Source organism: Vulpes lagopus, chromosome 8 (genome assembly GCF_018345385.1).
Source record: "Vulpes lagopus strain Blue_001 chromosome 8, ASM1834538v1, whole genome shotgun sequence".
Taxonomy (NCBI): domain Eukaryota; kingdom Metazoa; phylum Chordata; class Mammalia; order Carnivora; family Canidae; genus Vulpes; species Vulpes lagopus.
In genome coordinates this window covers 1,405,277-1,429,864 of record NC_054831.1, presented here as the reverse complement: position 1 = coordinate 1,429,864, position 24,588 = coordinate 1,405,277, and the positions used below count along the sequence as shown (strand labels likewise).

Sequence of the window (24,588 nt, the reverse complement as noted above, 5' to 3'; positions counted from 1 at the left end):
GTATGTATACACACATACAGGAGTATATACGTATGGCACACATACAGCACACACACGCACACATACACACATGCAGCATGGAACATATGGCATTCAGTACATAGCACACACGCACAGCACGTGCACATATATGCACAGCGTGGAGCATATGGTATACAGTACATACAGCGCACACGTGTACACATACACACAGCACAGAGCACATGGTATATGGTACGTGCACAGCGCACACGCATACACATACAGCAAAGAGCATATGGTACAGAGAATACGTGTACGTACGTATACACACAGACAGCAGAATATACACGTATGGCACACATACAGCACACGTGCACACATACAGAGCCTGGCAGCAGACCACTGACGACAGGGGCACTGGCCCACCTCTCCCCCTACCCTCACACACTGCCTTCCCCCCTCACACCCCAACTACCTCTCCCACTTTCTCCACTGCTCGCCTCCCTTATCGCCTGACGTGTGCTAAGCCAAATTCAGAAGCTGAAAACTCCTATTCTGAGGGGCAAGTTTCAGTCTAAAACCTCCTACAGCTGAGCAAGGCACATTATCCCCATCTCATGATCCCCCGGGGCACTGACCTCGCCTGACACATTCCTCGTCTCCCTGTTTGCTGCTGACCTCTCCCACACATGACTGTACACTTCATCCCAGCATCAGGGAGAAACCCATATTCTGCCCCAGGAAGAACCACTCTAAGTGGGAATGGTATTTTCTTTTTTTGGGGGGGGGAGGGAGTGGTATTTCCAAACAAGAACCCGCCCGAGGGGCAGTGACGGTCTTCGTGACCCGTCTCCTGCATCGTGCCCGCAGAGCCAGTGAGCTGCTCCAACCGCAACTTCGGTGCCCTGATCCAGGCTCACCCAACGCCACCCGTGTGGAGACGGCTGCCCGGCTGTTCGAGAGTCTCCATGCACGGAAGAGAGAGGGGCTCAATCTGGGTTAGGCAGGAGGGAAGAACTGAAGGATATTAGAAATCACAATCTGCAGGAGAAAAATAGGGCGTGGAAACCCCACTAGAGAACAGAAAGGTGCAGGGCAGAGCTGGTCTCCCAGGACACTGACCCATCCTCACAGGGTGGCTCGGGGGACAGGGGACAGGGCATGACAGTGGGCTGGCGCTGGGGGCTGCAGAGCACTGCTGGAGAGCAGGGCTGACCAGGGCCCGCTCTCGGGGGCCCCACTGCGTGCCGCCCATCCCTGTGAAGGCCGGCGGTGCCCAACAGTGAACTGCCGGCAACGTCACCAGTAAGTGCCGATCTACGTCAAAATAATGAGGACACGTGAAAAGAGCGTGGTCTTCAACTGAAAAGCTGAATTACATCTCCTTTCTTCTGAATGCGACTCTGGATCTCTGGAACAGGCACGTCGATGTAGATCACCACGTGAGGAGGCAGGTATTCGCAGATGGTGACCTTCTTCACCTCGTTGTAGTGGTCCACACCTGGCACACACGAGACAGGCACATCCGTCACGTACAGGCCACCACATGCGTCCACAACACGCGTCCTTTTGAATAAAAGTGCAAAGGTCTAGGCAATTCCACATGTCAATCTGAATCCAGAATGCACCACTGTCGGCACTGGCCGCACACACATGACCAGTGACCTGCTGCAGGTGCCAGGGTGCGCCACTCCCACAGCCCCGCACCCCAGTGCCGCTCGGCCCTGTCAGACCCCAAGCAGGGGGCCCAGAGACAGCACGTCACATCCAGGGTGGAACGATGAGACTTAAACACTGGCCTTAGGAACATTCGAAAGGTCATATTCTAAGGGCATCCGACCACAATGCAGCAATACGTCTACTTCTAGGCAAGGGGAGGGCACAGGAGCGTCCGCCCTGGCAGCCCGTGGCTGGAACGCATCATGCACCCCTGCTGTGTACAGCAGGAGAGAACAGTCTCGTGTTCTCCAGGAGTACAGACGTTTGTTATGCACTTTATTTTTCAAAGAACTCAACAATGTGAAACTACTTTTTCCTGGTTCCAACGTATTTCAATAAATTTAACCAGCTACACAGAACTACCTAGTGAAGCAGGTTTAGTAATAAGAAATAAAAGAGCAATTAAGGCAGAGAGAGAACTGTCATCGAGTTAGCACTGCGCAGAACAGGCCACAGACCGCAGCCCCGTAACTTGTGACACTAAGCACATCCGTGCTGTTCCGAGGAGCACTCTGCCCCTGGACGGCCTCCGCGTACAGCGACGGTACCAGAGCCAGCTCTGCAGATTTCCACAGGGTGGAAACTTCCAGAAGCGACAAACTCCGGGAATCACACAAAGAGCTACAGAGAGACAATTCTGCTCTAAAGGAAACATTCAGGTGACCACGGCTGGCAATTGCGGCTCTAGCAGCAATTCAGGACAGACCCAAAGGTCGGCAAGGCTCTGCGATGCACGCGTGGGGAGGGGACAGCGAGTGCCCGAGGCTCACCTGGGGGTACTGTCCTCCTGTCGGGCAGAAAACACTCGGCCTGATACCGGCTTCCTACCTGGTCAGCCCGGAACCAGCCCAGCCTCGCCCACCCTCAGGCAAGACGCGCATCCTTCTGCCCCCTTCTCCGTGCTCCTGGGAGCTTCCCACTTCTGAGGCCATCTTCCACCTCGTGCTGCGCCAGCCAGTCTCAAGTCAGTGTTCTCCCCCAGCCCCACCCGGAAAGGACTCTGGCTGAAGTCATGGCCTCCCCAAGGGCACCTCTCAGCTGCTGTCCCAGGAGATCCTGCACACTCCTGCGACCACTGTGCCCGTGTCACCCTCACTGACCTGATTCAGCTTCAATTCCGCAGCAGGCTTCCCTGCCCAGAATCCCAGAAGGCCCAAGGACCCCAGCCACCGTGCGTACATCTCAGGTGGGGCTTTCCTGTCTGCCGAGCCCCCCGAGCCACGTCTGTGACACATGACCACCAGCCAGAACGTGCACCTGACCATCTCAAGGGGATCTGGACTCGGCACGCCTGTGAGCGACACCTCCTTCCCGGCCCGCTGCCGCTTCCCACCCTCTTTGCAGGGGAGCAAGCCTGGTGAATCTGTGTGACTCCCCCATCTCCCCCTGCAAAGCTGAGTACCTAGCGTGGCCGTCATCCTAAGTAAGACACGCCATCCCACGCTGACTTCTCCCCCTCAGGCCTCCTTTCCTTTGATTTCCCCTCACACGAATGAACTCAACCCGACCACATCCTTCCACACCCAACACCTTCAGCAGCTCCTCGGTACTTTCAGGAAGAAGCCAAGCATCCTCGCCGGGGCGCAGGCCTCTCCCGTGCCGTCCCTGCCATCACGGGCCCTCCCCGCCTCAACAGCACAGGCTCCTCCGGCCGTGCCTCACCTAGCTCCCCGGCACCCTGCTGCCAGCCTGCCCGGGCCCACTGCTCAGGGATGCTGTCGAGGGCAGCCCCGGGTCTCCCAGCCAGTTAGAGCTCTCCTGTGTGTGCCCACAGCACCCTGGAGGAACGGGCATTGACGCTGCTGTCATGCCTGCCCCAGAAACCCCTACTGCTGCTCCGAATGCCCAGAGAGGGCCGATGCCCGGGCCAGAAGCAAGGGCTCTGGCGGCGCTCTCTGCGAGCCCAGGCACCACCCTAACAGCAGAACGTGTAAGCAGAGGATCCCTCATGGTCTCCTGGCTTGCTCCGCTGCCCATTCATGAACCAGCCCCTGGTCCTCTGCCCTCCAGGGTGAGCCACCCGCCAGCTCCAGCCGGCTGAGCTCTCAGGTGAAATGTCCTCCTGGCCCCTCCCTGACCTGTCTCTGTGACTCCTCTGTCAGGCCCCCTTTGACCAGTCCTTATCCTTGTCCATGTGCCACCTGTCGCACTTTCAACTCCCCCCACACGCTGTGGCTGTCCCTAGAAGCATCAGGACAGCACCATATCAGACAGAAAGAGAAGACGATGATCATGCTGTCATGCAGGTGCCGGCACAAGGAAAACAGACCTCCTAATGACACACAAAATCACACACTAGAAATTGGTCAGTTCAGCGAAAACTAAACCAGATCAGAGGAAGTGGGCTTGGGTATTTTGCAAGGTTGAAGAGAGATGGGGACGGGGGTGTGGTTTTGGGGAAGGTTAGATGGAACCTCTGCTTTCACCAGGAGATATGAACTTAGGAGAAAAAGAGGGTGGAGGGAACCCTCTTTTTTCCTATGTTAATGTAACAGGTAATGGCATCTAGTCCTGTGTTTAATAGACGCACAGAGGGCACCCTAAGCGCAAGGGGAATCTACAGAACCTTTACAAAGCAACACAACACGCCCAAGAAGGCCTGATTGCAGCCCCGACTCACACTGCTTTCGGATGAATTGCTGGTTGTACATCGCCTCCAAGAAAACAAAGTCACTGAAGATGGAGCGTTCCAATACGACACCTTGTCCTGTATAAAAACAGGGAAAAAAAAATCAGAAATCAGGTAAAAATCAAGCCAGTGGAAACAAGTAACTTCATTTTAGAAAGTCAAGTTATTGATAACACCTTTCGCATACTAAACATTTCCAAAAACTAGTAGAACACCCCTGGTCTTGGTGATGTAACACTGTCTGTAACACTGTCTCCTCCTGCCAGCTACCCAGTTAAGAGGGAAGTATTTCTGTCTGAAACCACAGCTTTCCCACCCCAATCCCGCCCCCGTCTGACTGCTTGGCCAGTCCCCAGCAGCATGCATGACTCTCCCCCCATGCCCCGTGCCCAAGTCTCAGTGAACCACCAACTTTCCCCTAACCACGTCTTGAACCCAACCGTTCTACACAGCTTCCACAGCCACCTCCCCCCAAGGAAGACCTCCTCACTGCTGGCAAGGTCCCAGCCTCAGTGCCAAGTAGGGCCTGTCTCTGCCTTTGCTCCCAGCCGCTCTCCCAGACACAGATGGGCCCTCTCAAAACTGTGCTCAAGCCTCCAATGGCTTCCTCTCTCCCCCAGAGGGAAAGCATCTTGCCCAGGCCAAACTTCTCGGTCTCATTCAGTCCCAGCCCACTCGTGGCACTTATGTGACAGTGGCCTCCTGTGACCACAGCTGCCCTGAGCACGGTCCCTCCTGGCTCCTGCCCCCTCAGGATCCCTGCACTCAGCCCTGCTGTGCCAGCACTGAGGCCTCCCCCACCTTCCCACCTGGAAGAACAGCCCCAGCCCCACTGCAAACCCCTTCTGAGCATCTCACGTTTACTCTTTATCTCCCTACCACAGTGTAAGCTCCAGGAGGCTGCAGGCTTCGCTTCCTCCACCCTGGCTTCTAGAACACACCTGGCACCTGGCACACAGCAGGCACTCACACAGTGTTCAATGATTAATAAAACAAGAATAAATAAATTTTCATTTAAAATGCTCCTTTTTGACTTTAATAGGAAATCCTAACATAGGGCTAAAATATGCTTCTAAAAGAATCTGAGGTAAGCCCAGTAGCAGTATGTATTCTGAGTCACCACACAGTTGCTGTGAGCCGGGTCCTGGAACAGGTATCACAAGGGACACCACATTTCTTCTCAGGAGCAGCACTAACGAAAATCATGATTACCTTCATATGAGGAAAAGTATCACTAAGAAAATTTTGGAAAAACAAGACAATAACCTGACTCCTCTATAACCGTTTAACCGAAGAGTGAATCCTGCATCTCATGGCATATACTGTATCCTTGGAGACTGCCAGAGCATGTACCATATATGTGGAGCCCCCTGGAGCATGTACACATACGTGGAACCCCGCTAGAGCACGTACACATACGTGGAGCCCCGCTGGAACACGTACCATATACGATATACGTGCAGCCCCGCTGGAGCATGTACCATATACCATATACGTGCAGCCCCGCTGGAGCATGTACCATATACCATATACGTGCAGCCCCGCTGGAGCATGTACCATATACCATATACGTGCAGCCCCGCTGGAGCATGTACCATATACCATATACGTGCAGCCCCGCTGGAGCATGTACCATATACCATATACGTGCAGCCCCGCTGGAGCATGTACCATATACGTGGAGTCCCGCTGGAGCATGTACCATATACCATATACGTGCAGCCCCGCTGGAGCATGTACCATATACCATATATGTGCAGCCCCGCTGGAGCATGTACCATATACGTGGAGTCCCGCTGGAGCATGTACCATATACCATATACGTGCAGCCCCGCTGGAGCATGTACCATATACCATATACGTGCAGCCCCGCTGGAGCATGTACTATATACCATATACGTGCAGCCCCGCTGGAGCATGTACCATATACCATATACATGCAGCCCTGCTGGAGCATGTACCATACACTTGCAGCCCCACCGGAGCATGTACCATATGGTGAAGCCCACCAGTGCATGTACCGTACATTTGCAGAGGCCCCCCCGGAGCAGGTGCTGTGTATGTGCAGCCCCGCCGGGACATGTACTGCACAGCAGAGCCTGCTAGAACCAAATGCAGGTTTGTGAACCAGTTCCTCAGCCACCTGGGGCCCTTGTCAAAATACCTTCTTGCTCTCACACCACGACCCTCTGGGTGGCAGCTAAGCGGTCTGTAAATGAGCTCACCAGGTAACTGGACAGCTGACTCGGAGTGACAACCACTGCCGTACGGGGTGGACACGCAGCTCATACAATCTGCATCTCCTTCTCTCACGAGCTTTGGCCCAGGACAGCAGTGTCTGCTACACCAGCACATTCTGGGGTAGGAGCCACGTTCAACCCCACACTGCTGGTCCCCAGGATGATGCAGTCCCTTCTGGACTGGACCCTTCTCTGCACTAACTTTACGTCCTGACCTCTGCTCCCCATCTCCCAAACAGTGCCTGACACAATATATGGCCCTTGTCCATTTCTTGCCGGCTTCCAAAGACTCCAGAAGTACACCCCCTTCCACTGTATGGGCCCATGGGGCTCTGTGTGCTCTACCCACCCCGCCAATCCCCCCGGTCTCTGCACTTTCTCCAGGTTTAGCTGCTACCCAGGGGTGGAGAAGGTGAATCCCAGCCCACCCTGGGCCCTCAGACACAAGCCTACTTTGTGTGCCACATCTCTGCGTGACTCACGGCTTGGCTCCACTGCACGTGTGACTCCCCTTCATCACAGTCATTTATAGGCTCTCTCTTTCCTGTATCTGTGGATACATCCCACCTAGGAGCCTAGAGCAGCGGCATGGAAATTCCATATAACCCATGAACCTCACTCCAGTACAGAAAGGAAATAACACTAAGTAAATTGTATTCTAAGCAGGAATAATGTGGATCTCGGGGAATTTATGATCTTCTTAAAAAGAGAGGACTTGCCTCATCAAATACTCTCAAAGAAAAGCTCTACTTCATGGCAATCTAAAATGGCTCGACTCCAGAACAGGGTTCGAGTGCTGAGCACGCCCCACAGCTACCAGGTCACGGGTACTGCACCTGTGCTCAGCAAGTGCTCCAAGGCGTCCGCGTACTGCAGGAGGCGGTTGGCATACAGCCAGGACTGCAGGCGGTAGCTGTTGCCGTCGTTACTCCTCGGGTCGTCGTAGAACTTCTCCATGCTGCAGCTGCCACTGAGCTCCATGTCCAACGGCCTGCCGTCTCCTGTAGTGCTGTCGGCGTAATGTATCCCTGCTTCAGGGAAGTGCCTCAAGCCTGAGAGAAGAAATGCGACACGAGTGCCTCATCTGCCCTCGCGGGCAGCACGGACTCCAGGAACAAAGCCCCATCTAGACACATCGCTGAGGCTGAGCCACCCTCACACCCGTGTTTACACGAGACACTGAAGACGTTATCTAGAACACGTGTGCAACAGAAGCACATCAGCGAGAGGGCTGTGCTGCCAGGGGTCCCCAATGCTCCCATGGGAAGTTCCTTCCCAAAAGGAAAGGACCCGGGACTGTGGGAGCCCCCCCATGTACAAGTGGGCACCAGCCAAATACTACAGAAAAGGATGATGGACAAACACCTTCACCAGGAGTCAGGACCCAGGGTTCAAATCCTGGCTTTGTACGAATCAGCCGCCGTGTGACAGCAGCTTCTTACGGAGTGTACCCACGTGTGAGTGACAGCAGTAAGCGGGGCTCTACTTCTGAGGACTGTCACAAAGCTCAAATAAGACCACTCATGTGAAAGTGCTCTGCTGACATCATCAAGAAAAACTTCCAATTCAAATTGACGACCAGCACGAATTTTTAAATTTTTCATTAAATGCAATCATTAAAAACACATTTTAATGTATTTTAAAAATGTAAAATGCCTACCTTGGGCCCAATTGTACCTAGTCAATGCTACAGTAATACCAAACTCAGAGAAGCAGTTGTGCACCTGCGAGGAAAGTGCTCCACGAGACAGAAGTCCGTACCTAATTTCTCTGCTATTTCTTTCGCAACCTTGCTTTTTCCAGAACATATATTGCCATCTACAGTTATCACTTTGCTGCGTTCCGTGAACTTTTTGGTTGTTCTTTCGCCGAGTATGTATGCCAAAGGGCCATACTGTAGCTTACACTGTGCACTTGTATGGATTCCTCCCTGAAAAACACAACAGCACCACGTGAGCATTCTGGTTACTGCAGGCACCAGCAGCCATTAGGGAAAAGGGCCGAGAAGACCCCTGGTGATAAAAATGCCAATACCTACATTTTAATTACCTACTTACTTAACTACTGGTCTCCCTGCCCCACCCCTAATGTAAGTTCATAGGGGCAGAGAGACTATCTGCTTTGTTTACTGCTAAATCCTCACGGTCTGGAATAGAATATGCATACCGTGTTCTATAAAGGGTGGATGGATGGATGGATGGAAGACAGAGAGGAAGGAAACGGAAGTTAGAGAGGAGAGGAACAGAGCATTTTTCTAGTCCAGACTTCATCCTGAGCTCCAGACTCGATGGTTACCTGCTTTTAAACAGCTCCATCTGGAGGTCCTGAAAATATCTGAAAGCTAACACGCTTAGAACTGAAATTTAACATCCCCACCCTAACCCCCGAATCTGCTCTCCCCCCAAGCTCCCTATCTGCTATCCATCAACCAAAACCGAGCACACATGAGAATCACCTTGGATATCCTACTCCTTCCTTCAACCGTATCATTCACAAAATCCTACTGACCTTAACTCTGGAACAAACTGTCTCCTCCCTATCCCTGCCACGATTGTGCAGACATCTTCACGTCTCTCATCTATGATGCAATGCCCGCTTCATCTCCTGTCTCCAACATCCCCAACCTATTCTCTGCTCAAAAGGCCAAATGACCTACCCCTCACCAACACACATAACAAAACACACATGACATAAAGAGACACGATCAAAAGGCAAACAGCTAAGAAAATCCCTAGTGTATATAAAGGTTATACGGATCAATAAGGAATATCGATAGAATATGGAAAAATAGGAACGCGTAGCTCATTTTGAAAGTATTAAAACTAGCCAAAAACCATATAAAGAAACGTTCACTCACTTATTCATTCAACAAGTATCTATCAGGAGCCTACACAACGCAAAGCACTTTCTCTAGACAATGTGGATACAGAAACGAGCCAATGGATTCAACGGGACAACAAAATAAAAAAAGTCGTTACAGTTGAGCCTTGAACAATGCAGGAGCTGGGATGCTGCCCTCCCCTCCCCTGTGCGGTTAAAAATCCACGTATAACTTTTGAGTCCCCGAGAAGTTAACTACTAATAGCCTCCTGTGCGCTGAGGCCTTGCTGATAATATAAAAAGTCGATTAGCGTGTATTTTGTATGTTATACACATCATACACTGTTTTCTTACAATAAAGCTAGAGGAAACTTTATGACTTTAAGAAACTCATAAAGAAGAGAAACTACATTTACAATACTGTACTTATTTTTTTAAAACAAAAATCAGCAAATAAGTGGACCTGCACAGTTCAAACCTGTGTTGTCCACTGCATATAAAATAAGTGCTGGGGAAGGCAGCACGGCGTATGGGCCAGGTATGCTATGCTGGGGGAGAAGGTGACGTGTGGACAAAGACGTGAAGGCGCCCAGGGGACTGGCCAGCTGGACATCTGCAAGAGGGTCTTTCAGGGAGAGTGGAGGCAAGAGCACTGCAACATCAGCAAGGCCAGTGTAGCTCATGCCAAGTGGACTGGGGAGCAGCAGAGGAGGTAAGGGGGTGCCGGTCACGCTGCACCTTGCACCCTGGAAACTAAGCTCTCTGCCCCTGGCTACCCAGGAGCCCGGTGCAAACGCTCTCCATCCGTGCCCACAGCCTGACCGCGGCACACATGGGGCTCGCAGCAGGTGCCCGGGAACGTGTGACCAGGCCACAGCCAACTACCGACTGAAATCTTTACAGAGTGCTTTTTCACAGTCATGGCACAATTCTCCATGATTCCGCGCTCTCCATCGTGTCTTACTGCTCTCCAGAACCACACGGGGCAGCTGACCTGTCGCGACACATTCCCAATTCCTTCAATTACCCGGGTAACAGGGCCGTCTACCCTCTCCATCCTTCTGGAGACTGGCTGAAGCTCACCCACACCCCCTGCAGAGGGTACCAGCAGCAAGTGAGCTCGCTGTGATGGAGGGGGGGGGGGGTCCGCCTACTGCTGGCACCTGCAGCCCCGCGCACCTCCTCCATTCTGGGACCACTAAGCGATTTGCAGGACCCTGCACGTTATAAAGGTGACCGCTATTCCTAGGTTTCTTCTCTTTGGCGACCTCAGTCGTGTCCTGGAAACATGCAGGTGGCTTTTTAGTAAGACTACTGCACTGGGGACGCCCGGGGGGCGGGGGGGTTGGAGGTGGGCTCGGCGGTTGAGCCTCTGCCTTGGGCCCAGGGCGTGACCCCGGGGTCCCGGGATCCAGTCCCATGTCGGGGTCCCCGCAGGGGGCCTCCTTCTCCCTCTGTGTCTCTCATTAATAAATAAATAAATAATGTTTAAAAAAAAAGAGAAAAAAAAAAAAGACTGCACTGGGGACCGGCGGTTGAGCATCAGCGGTTGAGCCTCAGCCTTGGGCCCAGGGCGTGATCCTGGAGTCCCGGGATCGAGTCCCGCATCGGGCTCCCTGCACGGAGCCTGCTTCCCCCTCTGCCTGGGTCTCTGCCTCGGTCTCTCCCAGGAATAACTAAAGGCTTTTTTCTTTTTTTAAGGCCACCGCGCCGTCCTCTTGCGAACCCTCCGGCGGGCATCCTCAGCGGGGAGCTCAGGCAGGGCCCTCCGCGGCCCGACCCCCACGCGCGGCGAGGCGCCTGCAGGCCGAGGCACCCCGCGACCCGGTTCCTATAAACACAAACAAAAGCCGGTTCCCAGCGTCCCCTGCGGCCGCCCGCGGCCCGTGTCCTCCGGCTCGCCCCTCCCCCCGCCCCCACCGGGTCGCCCCCCGGCCTCTCCCACCATCGGGCCGGCGCCGGGAGGACGGCCCAGCAGCACCCCGCCGCCCGCTCCCCCCTCACCGCGCGGAGGGCGGCCGCCGCGGACGCAGGGAGCGCTCTCAGCAGCCTCGACGCCATGGCTCCGCGCTCGGCACCGGCTCAAGGACCCGAGGGGACGCGGGCGCGACGGGGGCCTCTTCCGCGGCCGGCGCGCCGCGTGACGTCACGGCCGGGGTGCCCGCGGCGCCTGCCGGGAGCTGCCGCGGGGGGCGGGGCGGCGCATGCGCCCAGAGCGGGTCCGGCCGCCCGACCCGGCCCCCGGGCTGCGACCGAGAGCGCGTCTGCGGGGATTCGGGGGTGCGGGGCGCGGAGCCGAGGCCGCCCCCCCGCGTCCCCGGGGCTGCCGGGGGCGCAGCTGAACATCCGCCCCAGGGCGCAGGGCAGGGCTCCCCGACCTCATCCTCCCGGCCGGGATGGGGGCCCCGGGGGGTGCACGCGGACCTCCCCGCCCCAGGGCACAGGGCAGGGCTCCCCGACCCCGACCCCATCCTCCCGGCCGGGATGGGGGCCCCGGGGGGTGCACGCGGACCTCCCCGCCCCAGGGCACAGGGCAGGGCTCCCCGACCCCATCCTCCCGGCCGGGATGGGGGTCGGGGGGTGCACGCGGACCTCGCCGCCCCAGGGCACAGGGCAGGGCTCCCCGACCCCATCCTCCCGGCCGGGATGGGGGTCGGGGGGTGCACGCGGACCTCGCCGCCCCAGGGCGCAGGGCAGGGCTCCCCGACCCCATCCTCCCGGCCGGGATGGGGGTCGGGGGGTGCACGCGGACCTCGCCGCCCCAGGGCACAGGGCAGGGCTCCCCAACGCCATCCTCCCGGCCGGGATGGGGGTCGGGGGGTGCACGCGGACCTCGCCGCCCCAGGGCGCAGGGCAGGGCTCCCCGACCCCATCCTCCCGGCCGGGATGGGGGCCCCGGGGGGTGCACGCGGACCTCCCCGCCCCAGGGCACAGGGCAGGGCTCCCCGACCCCATCCTCCCGGCCGGGATGGGGGTCGGGGGGTGCACGCGGACCTCGCCGCCCCAGGGCGCAGGGCAGGGCTCCCCAACGCCATCCTCCCGGCCGGGATGGGGGTCGGGGGGTGCACGCGGACCTCGCCGCCCCAGGGCACAGGGCAGGGCTCCCCGACCCCATCCTCCCGGCCGGGATGGGGGCCCCGGGGGGTGCACGCGGACCTCCCCGCCCCAGGGCACAGGGCAGGGCTCCCCAACGCCATCCTCCCGGCCGGGATGGGGGCCCCGGGGGGTGCACGCGCCGCCCCAGGGCACAGGGCAGAGCTCCCCGACCCCGACCCCATCCTCCCGGCCGGGATGGGGGCCCCGGGGGTGCACGCGGACCTCCCCGCCCCAGGGCACAGGGCAGGGCTCCCCAACGCCATCCTCCCGGCCGGGATGGGGGTCGGGGGGTGCACGCGGACCTCGCCGCCCCAGGGCGCAGGGCAGGGCTCCCCGACCCCATCCTCCCGGCCGGGATGGGGGCCCCGGGGGGTGCACGCGGACCTCCCCGCCCCAGGGCACAGGACAGGGCTCCCCGACCCCATCCTCCCGGCCGGGATGGGGGCCCCGGGGGGTGCACGCGGACCTCCCCGCCCCAGGGCGCAGGGCAGGGCTCCCCAACGCCATCCTCCCGGCCGGGATGGGGGCCCCGGGGGGTGCACGCGGACCTCCCCGCCCCAGGGCGCAGGGCAGGGCTCCCCGACCCCGACCTCATCCTCCCGGCCGGGATGGGGGCCCCGGGGTGGACGCGGACCTCTCGGCCCAGGGCACATGCAGGACAGGGCTCCCCGCCCCGTGTCCGTCCTCCCGGCCGGGATGGGGGGCCTCGGGCCGGCAGCGCCCCTACCTCCTCGGACAGCGTCGCCCCCGACCCCCGAGCCCTGAGCGCTCCCCGGAACTGCGCCCTCCCAGGGGTCGCTCAGCAGGGTTTCTCCTCTGGCCGCTGCTCTGAAGGGCTGGACTTGCGCTCGGTATCGGCCTTGGGGATGCTCACGGAGTTGGGGGCCAGCGTGGGAACGCGGGGCTGGAAACCAAGGTCTTCCAGGGAATGTTTGTCTACTTGAAAGCTGGTGCTGGTCGGGATGCGGGGCCCCAGTGGGCGGATCCAGGGCAACTAGGAGATGGCGGGTGGGCCCTGAAACCTGGGGCAGTGGTCCCCATTGAGGGGCACCCTTGCTAAACCCACCTTCGCTTCCTACCCCGCCAAGTCCCAGCCCCAAGCAAAGCTCCTCCACGTTGCAGGTGCACCTCCAGCCCCGTGGGGTCACCTCCTGCCCAAGACCTCATCCCCGCTCACCTCTGTCTCCAGGGAGCCCAGCGCCCCTTCCAGGCTGGCGGTGGGGGGCACCCTCTGTTGTCTGTTCTCATCTTGCCCCATTATCCATCCCACTCACATCTTGCCTCTAGCGCTGCTCGTTTTCTTTCCCAGCTTTGCCCCCGATGGAGACCCATGTAGCCGGCTGCAACCAGCGTGTCCTTCCCTGTCCAGAAACACTGGGGCGGGAAAACCACGCGCTCAGGGAATTCACTTCCAGATGAGCTCGGTTTATAAATACCCTGCAGGCCGTGCTTCTGTCCAGCTCCAGCCTGACTCCTTATATGATCACTACAGCACTGAAGCCAAGTGAGGGAAAACTCAATATCGGTTCATAAGAAAAAGTGGATGTTTCTGGATGAATGGCAGATGCTTGCTCTATCCCGAGGTCACACGACTTGTGAGACGGTACTAAGATTCACATTGATGTAGTGTTTGCTTGTAAAACGCCATCCCCAGATCATAATCTCTCCAGTCTCCACGTGGCATGGTGTGTAGCACCCGACACGTCCACGCTGGCTAGCGATGTAAAGCACGTGATGGAAACCTCACAGGAACCCACACGCCTCGTGCGTGCGCGCATGCACGTGGCGGCATGTACAGCTTGACCTAGATCCCAAGCACTTGACTAGACCTAGATCCCAAGCACTATTGTTGACCTAGATCCCAAGCACTATTGTTGTGTCACCTCTGACTTCTTCCCCGAGAACTTGTGTCCCCACAAACCTGTGCATGGGCGTCTGTGGCAGCTGTATTATAACAGCCAGACCCTGGAGTAACCAGGCGGGGTGTGCTTCAAAGGGGAGCGGTAAGCGGACCGGTGCACACCACGGAGTGCGGCCAGCACGGACGTGGAAAAGAACAAGGAATCGCACTCTGAGAAAATGACTTCTGAGAAGGCACGACGACTCCGTTGACGCAATTTTGAAATGACGTTTTGGAGACCGAGGCCACATTAAGGAATAGCCGCAGGGTTAGCAGTGGGGGGAAGTTTGCAGGAATGAGAGTAACGTGGTGCACTTACAAGACCAGCATGAGGAATCCGCGTGGTGTTGGGCAGTTCGGTGTCTTGGGGGTGGGGGTGTGGACCCAAAACCTACACAGATGAAAACGTTTTGTAAAACTTAGGACACGCACAGTGACGCAGACACAAATAAGCACAGGAAACGCGCGAAGTCTGAAGGAGGTGAGTGGACGATCAGCATCCACGTCCCGGTGGTGACGCTGCTAGAGTTACGCGAATGTTGTCTTTGGGAGAAACTGGGCGAAGTTTACAAAGGGTCTCCGGGTTACTTCCTATAACTGCGTGTGAATCTGCCGTTACTTGAGTAAAGTTTTGAATCACAGAAGCCGCCAGTAGTTCTGTGGGGCTTCCCTGGTCTGTCCCACCATCAGTGTCACAACAATACCCTCGATGACTGTAGTTGTAGAGGGAGTCTCAAGGCCAGTAGACTAATTCCTCCAACTTTATTCTCCTTCCAAACTGTTAGCCGTTCTACTTCTGCCTTTTCATATAAATTTTAGGGTCGTCTTCCCTGTACGTATGGAAACTCTTGCTGCGATTCTGATAGTGATTGCGATAAACATGCATAACAGTTTGGGGAGGATTAGCCTCTTTGCTGTGCTGACTCCTACCCCCCATGCCCAGCAGATTTCCCCCTCCCCCTCCTCACCCTCCCCCCCCCATTTATCTGCCACCAGCACCGCACACTTTCCAGCATGGAAGTTCTGCAGTTTGGGTAGAGTACACCTAAACACTTAAAAAATGTTTAGTGTCTTCAAATGGTATTTTATTTTTTTATTTTTATTTATTTTTATTTTTTTTCTTTTTGATTTGAAAATTTATTTATTTATTCACTCATTTTTAAGTATTTTTTTTATTGGAATTCAATTTGCCAACATATAGCATATCACCCAGTGGTTATCCCGTCAAGTACCCCTCTCAGTGCCTGTCACCCCGTCACCCCAATCCGCCGCCCAACTCCCTTTCCATCACCCCTTGTTCATTTCCCAGAGGTAGGAGTCTCTCACGTTCTGTCTCCCTCACTGATATTTTCCACTCATTTTCTCTCCTTTCCCCTTTATTCCCTTTCACTGTTTTTAATATTCCCCAAATGAATGAGACCATATAATGTTTGTCCTTCTCTGATTGACTTACTTCACTCAGCATAATACCCTCCAGTTCCATCCACGGAGAAGCATATGGTGAGTATTCGCAGTTTTTAATCACTGAGGAATATTCCATTGTATACATAGACCACAGCTTCTTTATCCATCATCTTTCGATGGACACTGAGGCTCCTTCCACAGTTTGGCTCTTGTGGACATTGCTGCTAGAAACATCGGGGTGCAGGTGTCCCAGCATCTCACTGCCTCTGTGTCTTTTGGGTACATCTGCAGCAGTGCAATTGCTGGGTCATAGGGCACGTCTATTTAAACTCTGAGGAACCTCCACACAGTTTTCCAGAGTGGCTGCACCAGTTCACATTCCCACCCACAGTGCAGGAGGGTTCCCCTTTCTCCACATCCTCTCCAACATTTGTGGTTTCCTGCCTTGTTAATTTTCCCCATTCTCACTGGTGTGAGGTGGGATCTCATTGTGGTTTGGATTTGTATTTCCCTGATGACCAGTGATGCGGAGCATTTTCTCATGTGCATGTTGGCCATGTCCATGTCTTCCTCTGTGAGATTTCTGCTCATGTCTTTTGCCCATTTCATGATTGGATTGTTTGTTTCTTTGCTGTTGAGGTTAATAGGTTCTTTATAGATCTTGGAAACTAGCCCTTTATCTGATACGTCATTTGCCAATATCTTCTCCCATTCTGTAGGTTGTCTTTGAGTTTTGTTGACTGTATCCTTTGCTGTGCAGAAGCTTCTTATCTTGGTGAAGTCCCAATAGTTCATGTTTGCTTTTGTTTCTCTTGCCTTCATGGATGTTTCTTGCAAGAAGTTACTGTGGCTGAGTTCAAAAAGGTGTTGCCTGTGTTCTCCTCTAGGATTTTGATGGAATCTTGTCTCACATTTAGATCTTTCATCCGTTTTGAGTTTATCTTTGTGTCTGGTGCAAGGGAGTGGTCCAGTTTCATTCTTCTGCATGTGAATGTCCAATGTTCCCAGCACCATTTATTGAAGAGACTGTCTTTCTTCCAGTGGATAGTCTTTCCTCCTTTATCGAATATTAGTTGACCATAAAGTTCAGGGTCCACTTCTGGGTTCTCTATTCTGTTCCATTGATCTATGTGTCTGTTTTTGTGCCAGGACCACACTGTCTTGATGACCACAGCTTTGTAGTACAACCTGGAATCTGGCATTGTGATGCCCCCAGATATGGTTTTTTTTAAATTCCCCTGGCTATTCGGGGTCTTTTCTGATTCCACACAAATCTTAAGATAATTTGTTCTAACTCTGAAGAAAGTCCATGGTATTTTGATAGGGATTGCATTAAACGTGTACATTGCCCTGGGTAACATTGACATTTTCACAATATTAATTCTGCCAATCCACGAGCATGGAATGTTTTTCCATCTCTTTGTGTCTTCCTCAATTTCTTTCAGAAGTGTTCTATAGTTTTTAGGGTATAGATCCTTTACCTCTTTGGTTAGGTTTATTCCTAGGTATCTTATGCGTTTGGGCGCAATTATAAATGGGATTGACTCCTTAATTTCTCTTTCTTCAGTCTCATTGTTAGTGTATAAAAATGCCACTGATTTCTGGGCATTGATTTTGTATCCTGCCACACTGCCGAATTGCTGTATGAGTTCTAGCAATCTTGGGGTGGAGTCTTTTGGGTTTTCTATGTAGAGTATCATGGCATCGGCGAAGAGGGAGAGTTTGACTTCTTCTTTGCCAATTTGAATGCCTTTAATGTCTTTTTGTTGTCTGATTGCTGAGGCGAGGACTTCCAGAACTATGTTGAATAGCAGTGGTGAGAGTGGACATCCCTGTCTTGTTCCTGATCTTAGGGGAAAACAGGTATTTTAAATTTGTGTCACTTGTGTTCATTGCTGGTACATAAGAACACAACTGGGTTTTGTATGCTTAGTGTGTATTCTGTGGCCTTGCTGAATACACTGCTAGTTCTAGAGGATGTTGTATAGAATCCTGGGGACTTCCTGTGCAGACAGTCATGTCATCTATAAATAGGAACAGTTTTATTTCATTCTTTCCAGCCTGGATGCCCCTCACTTCTTCCCTTGTCTTTATTACACTGGACAGAACTTCTAGTTCCGTGTTGGACGGTAGTGGCAAGAGCCCACCTCCTTGCATTCTTAGGGGAAAACACTCAGTTTTTGGCAAAGTGTAATGCTAACTCCGGAGATTTATAAATGCTCTTTATGAAGTTGGAGCAGCTCCTCGGTTCTTTGTTTTCTGAGATTGTTACCGTGGATGATGTTAGATTCTGTTAAACAGTTTTCCTGCATCTATTGATAGAAACATGTAACTTCTGCTCCAGCCTATTAATACAGTGGATCTCACTGATTGCCTTTTGAATATTGAACCAGTCTTGAATCCCACTAAACACCACATGGTCAGATTGTCTCATGCTTTTGGTATATTGCCGGACCCAATTTGCAAATATTTTAAAATAATTTTTCATGTATATTCATGAGAGAGATGGGCTGTAGTTTTCAATCTGGACTGTCTTTGTAAGATTATGCTATCAGGATAATACTGGATTCATGAAATTATGTGGGAAGTGTTCCTCTTTTACTTTCCCCAACCACTGGTTGGCAGACTCTTGCTGGGTTCAGCTGGTGACACTGGGGGGACTGTCCATCAACACAGAGGAAGAATGAGCCCCTGGACTGGGACTCCTGCATCCAGCATAGCTGTGCTTCAGGTGTAAAGGGGGGAAACAAAGACATTCTGAGGTGAAGGAACACTGAGAGACTTTGCTTCCATCAGACCCCACCCTAAAGCGTGGCTACGGGAGCTTGCAAGTGCAAAGAAGATGGTGGCAAGAGGAGACTGGGAACTTTAGAACGAAGGGAAAACCATGGCATAGGGTTAAATGACTTTTCATCATGAGCTGCTCAAATCACATCAGATGGTCAAAGCATGTTTGCTGTGCATGGAGGAAACACTCAGATTTAGAAAATCTGAGGAAAAACTCACATTTAGAAAGTGGGGCAGGCACAAGGATGTCAACAGAAGTGGACTATTCACCCAAAGTGGTAAAGCAGTGATATGACAGGTTGTGATAGGTCACAGGTATGCATGGCCACATCCAGAGCAACCAGTAAGGAAACCATAGGATACAGAACGGCACTAACCAAAACACCACCTCATAAGGAAATTGAACTATTATTATGATGGAACTAATCATGATGGGTCTCTAGAAAGTGAAAAGGTTTCCAACCATAAGGCAAGACAAAAGAAGCAAAGGGAAGAAATAAAAAGGAAAAGAGACATAAGCCCTAACAATGATTTGATAACCTAAATTATCCAAATTGAATTTGTAATTTTATAATTTCCCCCACCTCCCCTGCCCCAAAAGAGAAATTTCCAGGCCCAGATGATTTCAGTGGAGAATTTTGTCAAACACTTAAAGATTTAACTTTATAGAGTCTCCTCTGGAAAACAGAAGAAGAGCGAATGCTCCCAGCCCATTTTATGATACTCAGATGGACAAGGATAGCACAAAAAATGAAAACAACATTATAGATCAATATTTCTCTTGAACTTAGACCCCAAAATCCTCAGCAAAACCTTAGCAAATTGAATCCAGCAATGAATAAAATGAAGACTACACCACCACCAAATGGGATTTGTTTAAAGGATGCAAGGCCGATTTTCTATTCAAAAGTCAGTCACTACAATCCACCTTAACAGGTGAAGAAGAATAAGTGATCAGAACCCCTGCAGTAGAAGAAGCATTTGACAAGATAACAACGCTCATTCATTGATTAAAAAAAAAAAAAACAAACCAAACCTAGCAAGCAGGGAATAAAGGGAGAGCTGCTTCATTCAACTTGGTAAAGAATGTCTGCAAATCCCATGGCTGACATCACACTGGATGGTGATGGGCTGATGCCTTCCTTCTAACCCTTGTAAGAGAGGAAACAGCAAAGATACCCACCATCCCTGCTCTCATTCAACAGCCCTGGCATCCTAGACCGTACAATAAGGCAGGAGTAGAAAGGATAGGAAAGGAAGAAGAAAAGGGAAGAAATTAGACGGCCTTTATTCACAGATAACATGGTTGGCTATGTAGAAAATCCAAAGCAATGTACCCCCAAGTCCCCAAGAACTAATACATGAGGTCTGTGAGGCTGCAGGTTACAAGGTCAACACACAAAAAAATGCCTTTCTGTATACCAACAGCAAATAATTGGAGGCTGAAATTTAAAAATGCAGTACTGTTTGTAATTGCTCCAGGAAAAAAAAAAAAACAACGTACTACTTAGGTATAATCTAACAAGGCATATATAGGATATGTGTTCTGGAAACCACAATCCACCAGAGTAAGAAGTCAGGGAAAACATCAATCATCGGAGAGATTTGCTATGTCCCTGGGTTGGAAGACTCAGCAGAGCAACAGCACCAGTTCTCCTCAAAATGATCTGTAGGTTCAATGCAATTCCTACTAAAACTCCATCAAGATTCTTTGTACACATAAACAAGCTTATTATAAAACTTATAAGGAAACATATGGACCCTAGAATAGCCACATTCATTTTGAAAAAGAAGAATGAATGAAGGGAAGCAATCATTCTTGCTATGTTAAGAATTTAGTAAATAGCAGCATTTCTCAAGCCCATGCATGTTGGTGGAGGGACAGACGCACAGATCAACGGAACAGAATGCAGGACCAGAAATAAACCAACACAAATATTCTCAACTGATGTTTCACAAAGATTCAAATGCGATTCAGTAGAGGAAGGATCGCTTCTTGCACAGTGGTGTTGCAGAAGCTGCACAAACATGGACACACACACACAAATGAACCTTGATATGATCTTCACACCACATGCAAAAATTAAAACAGATTACGGACTTAAATGTAAATGTAAAACTATACAGCTTTTAGAAAACAGTCATAGAACAAAACCTTCAGGACCAAGGGTCAGGGGAAGAAATCTTGGACTTGGCTTCAAGAGCATGATACGCAAAAGGAAAATGTGGTACATTGGAACTAAGCAAAATTGAAATGCTTCCATCAGTGACTCTACACAAATGGAAAGGCAGGTGTCATATGGGGAGAAAAGGTGTGCGATCTGACAACAGACTTGGATCCAGAGGATGTAAACAGCTCTCAAAACTGAACATTCAGAAAGAATCCACTTAGGAAACGGGAGGTGTGCCCAGGTGGCTCAGTCAGTTAAGCATCCAACTCTTGGCTTCAGCTCATGTCATGATTTCAGGATCCTGGGATCAAGCCCTGCGTGGGGCTTCCCACTCAGCATGGAGTCTGCTTGAGATTCTCTCTCTCCTTGTGCCCTCCCCCTGCTAGCGCTCTCCTCTCTCTCTCTCTTGAATAGAATCTACCTCAAATAGATTATGATTGTGTTCATGTATCAAATCTTGAAAAATAAGAGAGAGAAAGAGAGGTTAGGAAAGAGATTTGAACAGACTTCGTTGAATAGGGCACACAGATGGCCAATAAGCACAGGAAAGGATGCTCAACATCATTAGCAGTTAGAAAAATGTAAAATAAACCCGCAATGAGATGTCACTACGCACCTCCCAGGAACGCTAAGCAAGACATGGTGATGATCCCGATGCTGGGGAACTTGCAGAAACCGCTCACTTGCTTACCGCTGGTAGAAACACAAAATGGCACAGCCACTCTGCTGAAGAGTTAGCGGTTCCCTTTAGCACTAAAAATGAACTCTGATACAACCCAGCACTTGTTCTTCTGGGCATTTACCCCCAGAAAAATGAAACTGAGGTTCACAGAGAGACTTGTACTTGAATGTTCCTTGTACCTTCACCCCTCACGGCTGGGAACAGGTCCTTCAACAGGTGAACGGTTCAACTGTGGTGCAGAACACTTGTTGGCAACAAAGACAGATCGTTGACACACACAGCAGCCTGGATGGACCTTAAGAGAATTTTGTTGAATAGAGAGGACCAACCTCAAATAGATTATGATTGTGTTCATGTATCATCCTTGCAATAACAACATAGACACAGAGAGCAGATTAGCGGTAGCCAGAGGCTAGGACATCAAGGATGTCTCTTGTGGTGATGGAAACATTCCACGTCCTGTCACAAAGCCACACAGGTGATAAAACTATGGAGCTGCATGCACACAGGCACCCACAGATGAGCACATGTATAGCTAGTGGGATGTGAATATGTTCTGCGGGTTGCATTGAAGTAAATGTCCTGGTATTGATGCTGAACTGGTCGTGCAGGAGGGTGCAGCAGTGAGGGCTAGGCAAAGGACACAGAGAACCTCCCTCTGTATTTGTCTGCAACTTCTTGAAAATCTATGACTGTTTCAAAAAGAAAGTTTAAAGATCATGTTATATGTACCAGGAATGGAGGAACAGAGATAATTTTTTAATTTAAAAAATTAAAAATAAAAGCTACCATTTGTGTTAGTTTAAAAAAAAAAAAACTCAAACTCAAATATATGCGGAAATATGCAGATGATAGATACACTGAAAAATCACAAAATAGTACTGAGAAGTTGAGGAAGTCGTATGTGAATACAGGAGTGTGCCTTGATTAGGAGCCCCAAAATCGTAAAGATGACAGTTCTCTCCAGGTTGATCTATAGATTCATTACAAGCCCATTAAGAATCCAACAAATTTCAGGCCAATTCTCAGGATTTTTAAAAAGATTTTATTTATTTATTCACGAGACACACACACAGAGGCAGAGACACAGGCGGAGGGGGAAGCAGGCTCCATGCAGGGAGCCCGACGTGGGACTCGATCCCGGGACTCCAGGATCACGCCCTGGGCTGAAGGCAGGTGCTAAACCACTGAGCCACCCAGGGATCCCCGATTTCAAGCCATTTCTCAGTTTTATATCCCCACCCACCCACCCATTTGGGAAGGGCTAAGAACCACCAAGGCAGTCTTGAAAAACAAGAACAAGGATGGAGCATTTAATACCAGATACCAGGATATAAAAAAAACTATAGTAACTACAACAGCCTGGCCTTGGTGCAGCAACAGACACATAGACACACGGAACAGAACAAGGAGTCTGAAAAGAGGAGGATGGAGGGATTCATGGGTGGGCAGAGAGCTAGACATTTGGTTTATGGAAAGGGTGACGCAGAGGAGAAGGCAGGGTCTTCTCAATACAGGGCGGGCGCTGGGTCAATCGATATCCTTATAGAAAACAATGAATTTTAATGGGTATCGCATACTATCAATAAAAAACGATTTCAGATGGGTTGTAAATCTAGACATGAAAGGTAAAACAGCAAAGCTTCTAGAATTAAATAGGGTCTAGAATTAATAGGAATTAAATTATCTTTATGGCTTAGAATAGGCAAGCACTTCTTAAATGGAAAATAAGCCAAATATAAAGGGAGACAACGGACAAGCTAGATGTCATAATGGAGCAATGTTCCTCATTAAAGAAACACCCTTATGGGGGACACCTGGGTGGCTCGGCGGTGGAGCGTCTGCCTTCGGCCCAGGACGTGATCCCTGAGTCCCAGGATCGAGTCCCACATCTGGCTCGCTGCATGGGGCCTGCTTCTCCCTCTGCCTGTGTCTCTGTCTCTCTCTCTCCGTGCCTCTCATGAATAAATAAATACAATCTTTAATAAATAAATAAATAAATAAATAAATAAATAAATAAATAAATAAAAAACGCCCTTATGGGAATGAGAAGGCAAGCCCAGAAGCTTGGACATTTTCACAGTAAATGCGACAACAGAGGCATGTGCCCAGACTACATAAGAATGTCCTTGCGTTAAACAGAAACAGCAACTAGATATAAGACTAGGTGACGCCATGGTGACGGGCACCCGAGAAGGTACACACCCAGGACAGCAGACCGCAAGCATCGCAGGGGCACTCTGCATTTGTCATCGGAGAACTAGAGTTTAAAATACGGCCAGATCCCATTACGATGCCAGCAGAACGGCTGCACTGAGAAATAGAGCACCAAGGGTCAGGGTTGGGGAGGGTGTGCTGCAGGCTGCTCGGACCCTCCACACTGCTCACGGGAGCGAAAGTTGGTGTATCCGCCCCGGGAGAACAAGTTTGGCAGTTTCTACTAAAACCGCCCAAACGCATGCTTTGTGTTGCAGCAGGTATAGTGTCACCTGTGTGCACCTCGATCTAGCCTAGGCAAACTGAATGCATGTCAGCAAAAAAAAAAAAAAAAAAAAAAAAAAAAAAAAAAAATTAGTTCAAATGTTTACAGCAGTACCGGCCATAGTACTAATGGGCACTGTGTGTAACACTGTCCACACAGCCAACGTGTAGGTGCATGTGATACGTGCACACAGTGCAATGCTCTACAGGATGTGCACGCATCATGCTACATGCACTTACACCCAGGATCCACTCAAGCATCGTGCTGAATGAAAGGAACATCAAAGCATCTGCACCACTGCATGCACAAGACCCTCAGAAACACCCAAACGGGGATCCCCGGGTGGCGCAGCAAGTTAGCGCCTTCCTTTGGCCCAGGGCACAATCCTGGAGACCCGGGATCGAATCCCATGTCGGGCTCCCGGTGCATGGAGCCTGCTTCTTCCTCTGCCTGTGTCTCTGCCTCTGTCTGTCTCTGTGACTATCATAAATAAATAAAAAATAAAAAATAATACACCCAAACGGACTGCTACCCTTTATGGAAATGAAAGCTGTTGAGGGTGCTTCTCCGTGCGTGGTTTTATAGCTTGCTAAATTTCATTGACGACTTACTTTAAAAAGCATGACATGCCACCTAAGATAGCGGTTCATCATCACTACAAATTAGATTTCAGGACCTTCGGTTGTCCTACCGTGTC

General features: G+C 51.6%; 1 protein-coding gene across 1 annotated transcript in view; it reads right to left on the bottom strand.

Annotated features, from left to right (window-relative positions):
* NDUFA10 (NADH:ubiquinone oxidoreductase subunit A10) overlaps positions 1 to 11,519 on the bottom strand; it is a 48,461-nt gene extending 36,942 nt beyond the window's left edge. The window contains exons 1-5 of the mRNA XM_041767223.1: positions 11,374 to 11,519; positions 8,311 to 8,479; positions 7,386 to 7,601; positions 4,301 to 4,387; positions 1,341 to 1,462 (exon numbers count right to left, since the gene is read on the bottom strand). Coding sequence (XP_041623157.1) covers positions 1,341 to 1,462; positions 4,301 to 4,387; positions 7,386 to 7,601; positions 8,311 to 8,479; positions 11,374 to 11,430 — 651 coding nt within the window. The 5' untranslated portion in view covers positions 11,431 to 11,519. The remainder of the gene's footprint in view (positions 1 to 1,340; positions 1,463 to 4,300; positions 4,388 to 7,385; positions 7,602 to 8,310; positions 8,480 to 11,373) is intronic.
* Positions 11,520 to 24,588: the final 13,069 nt, after the last annotated feature.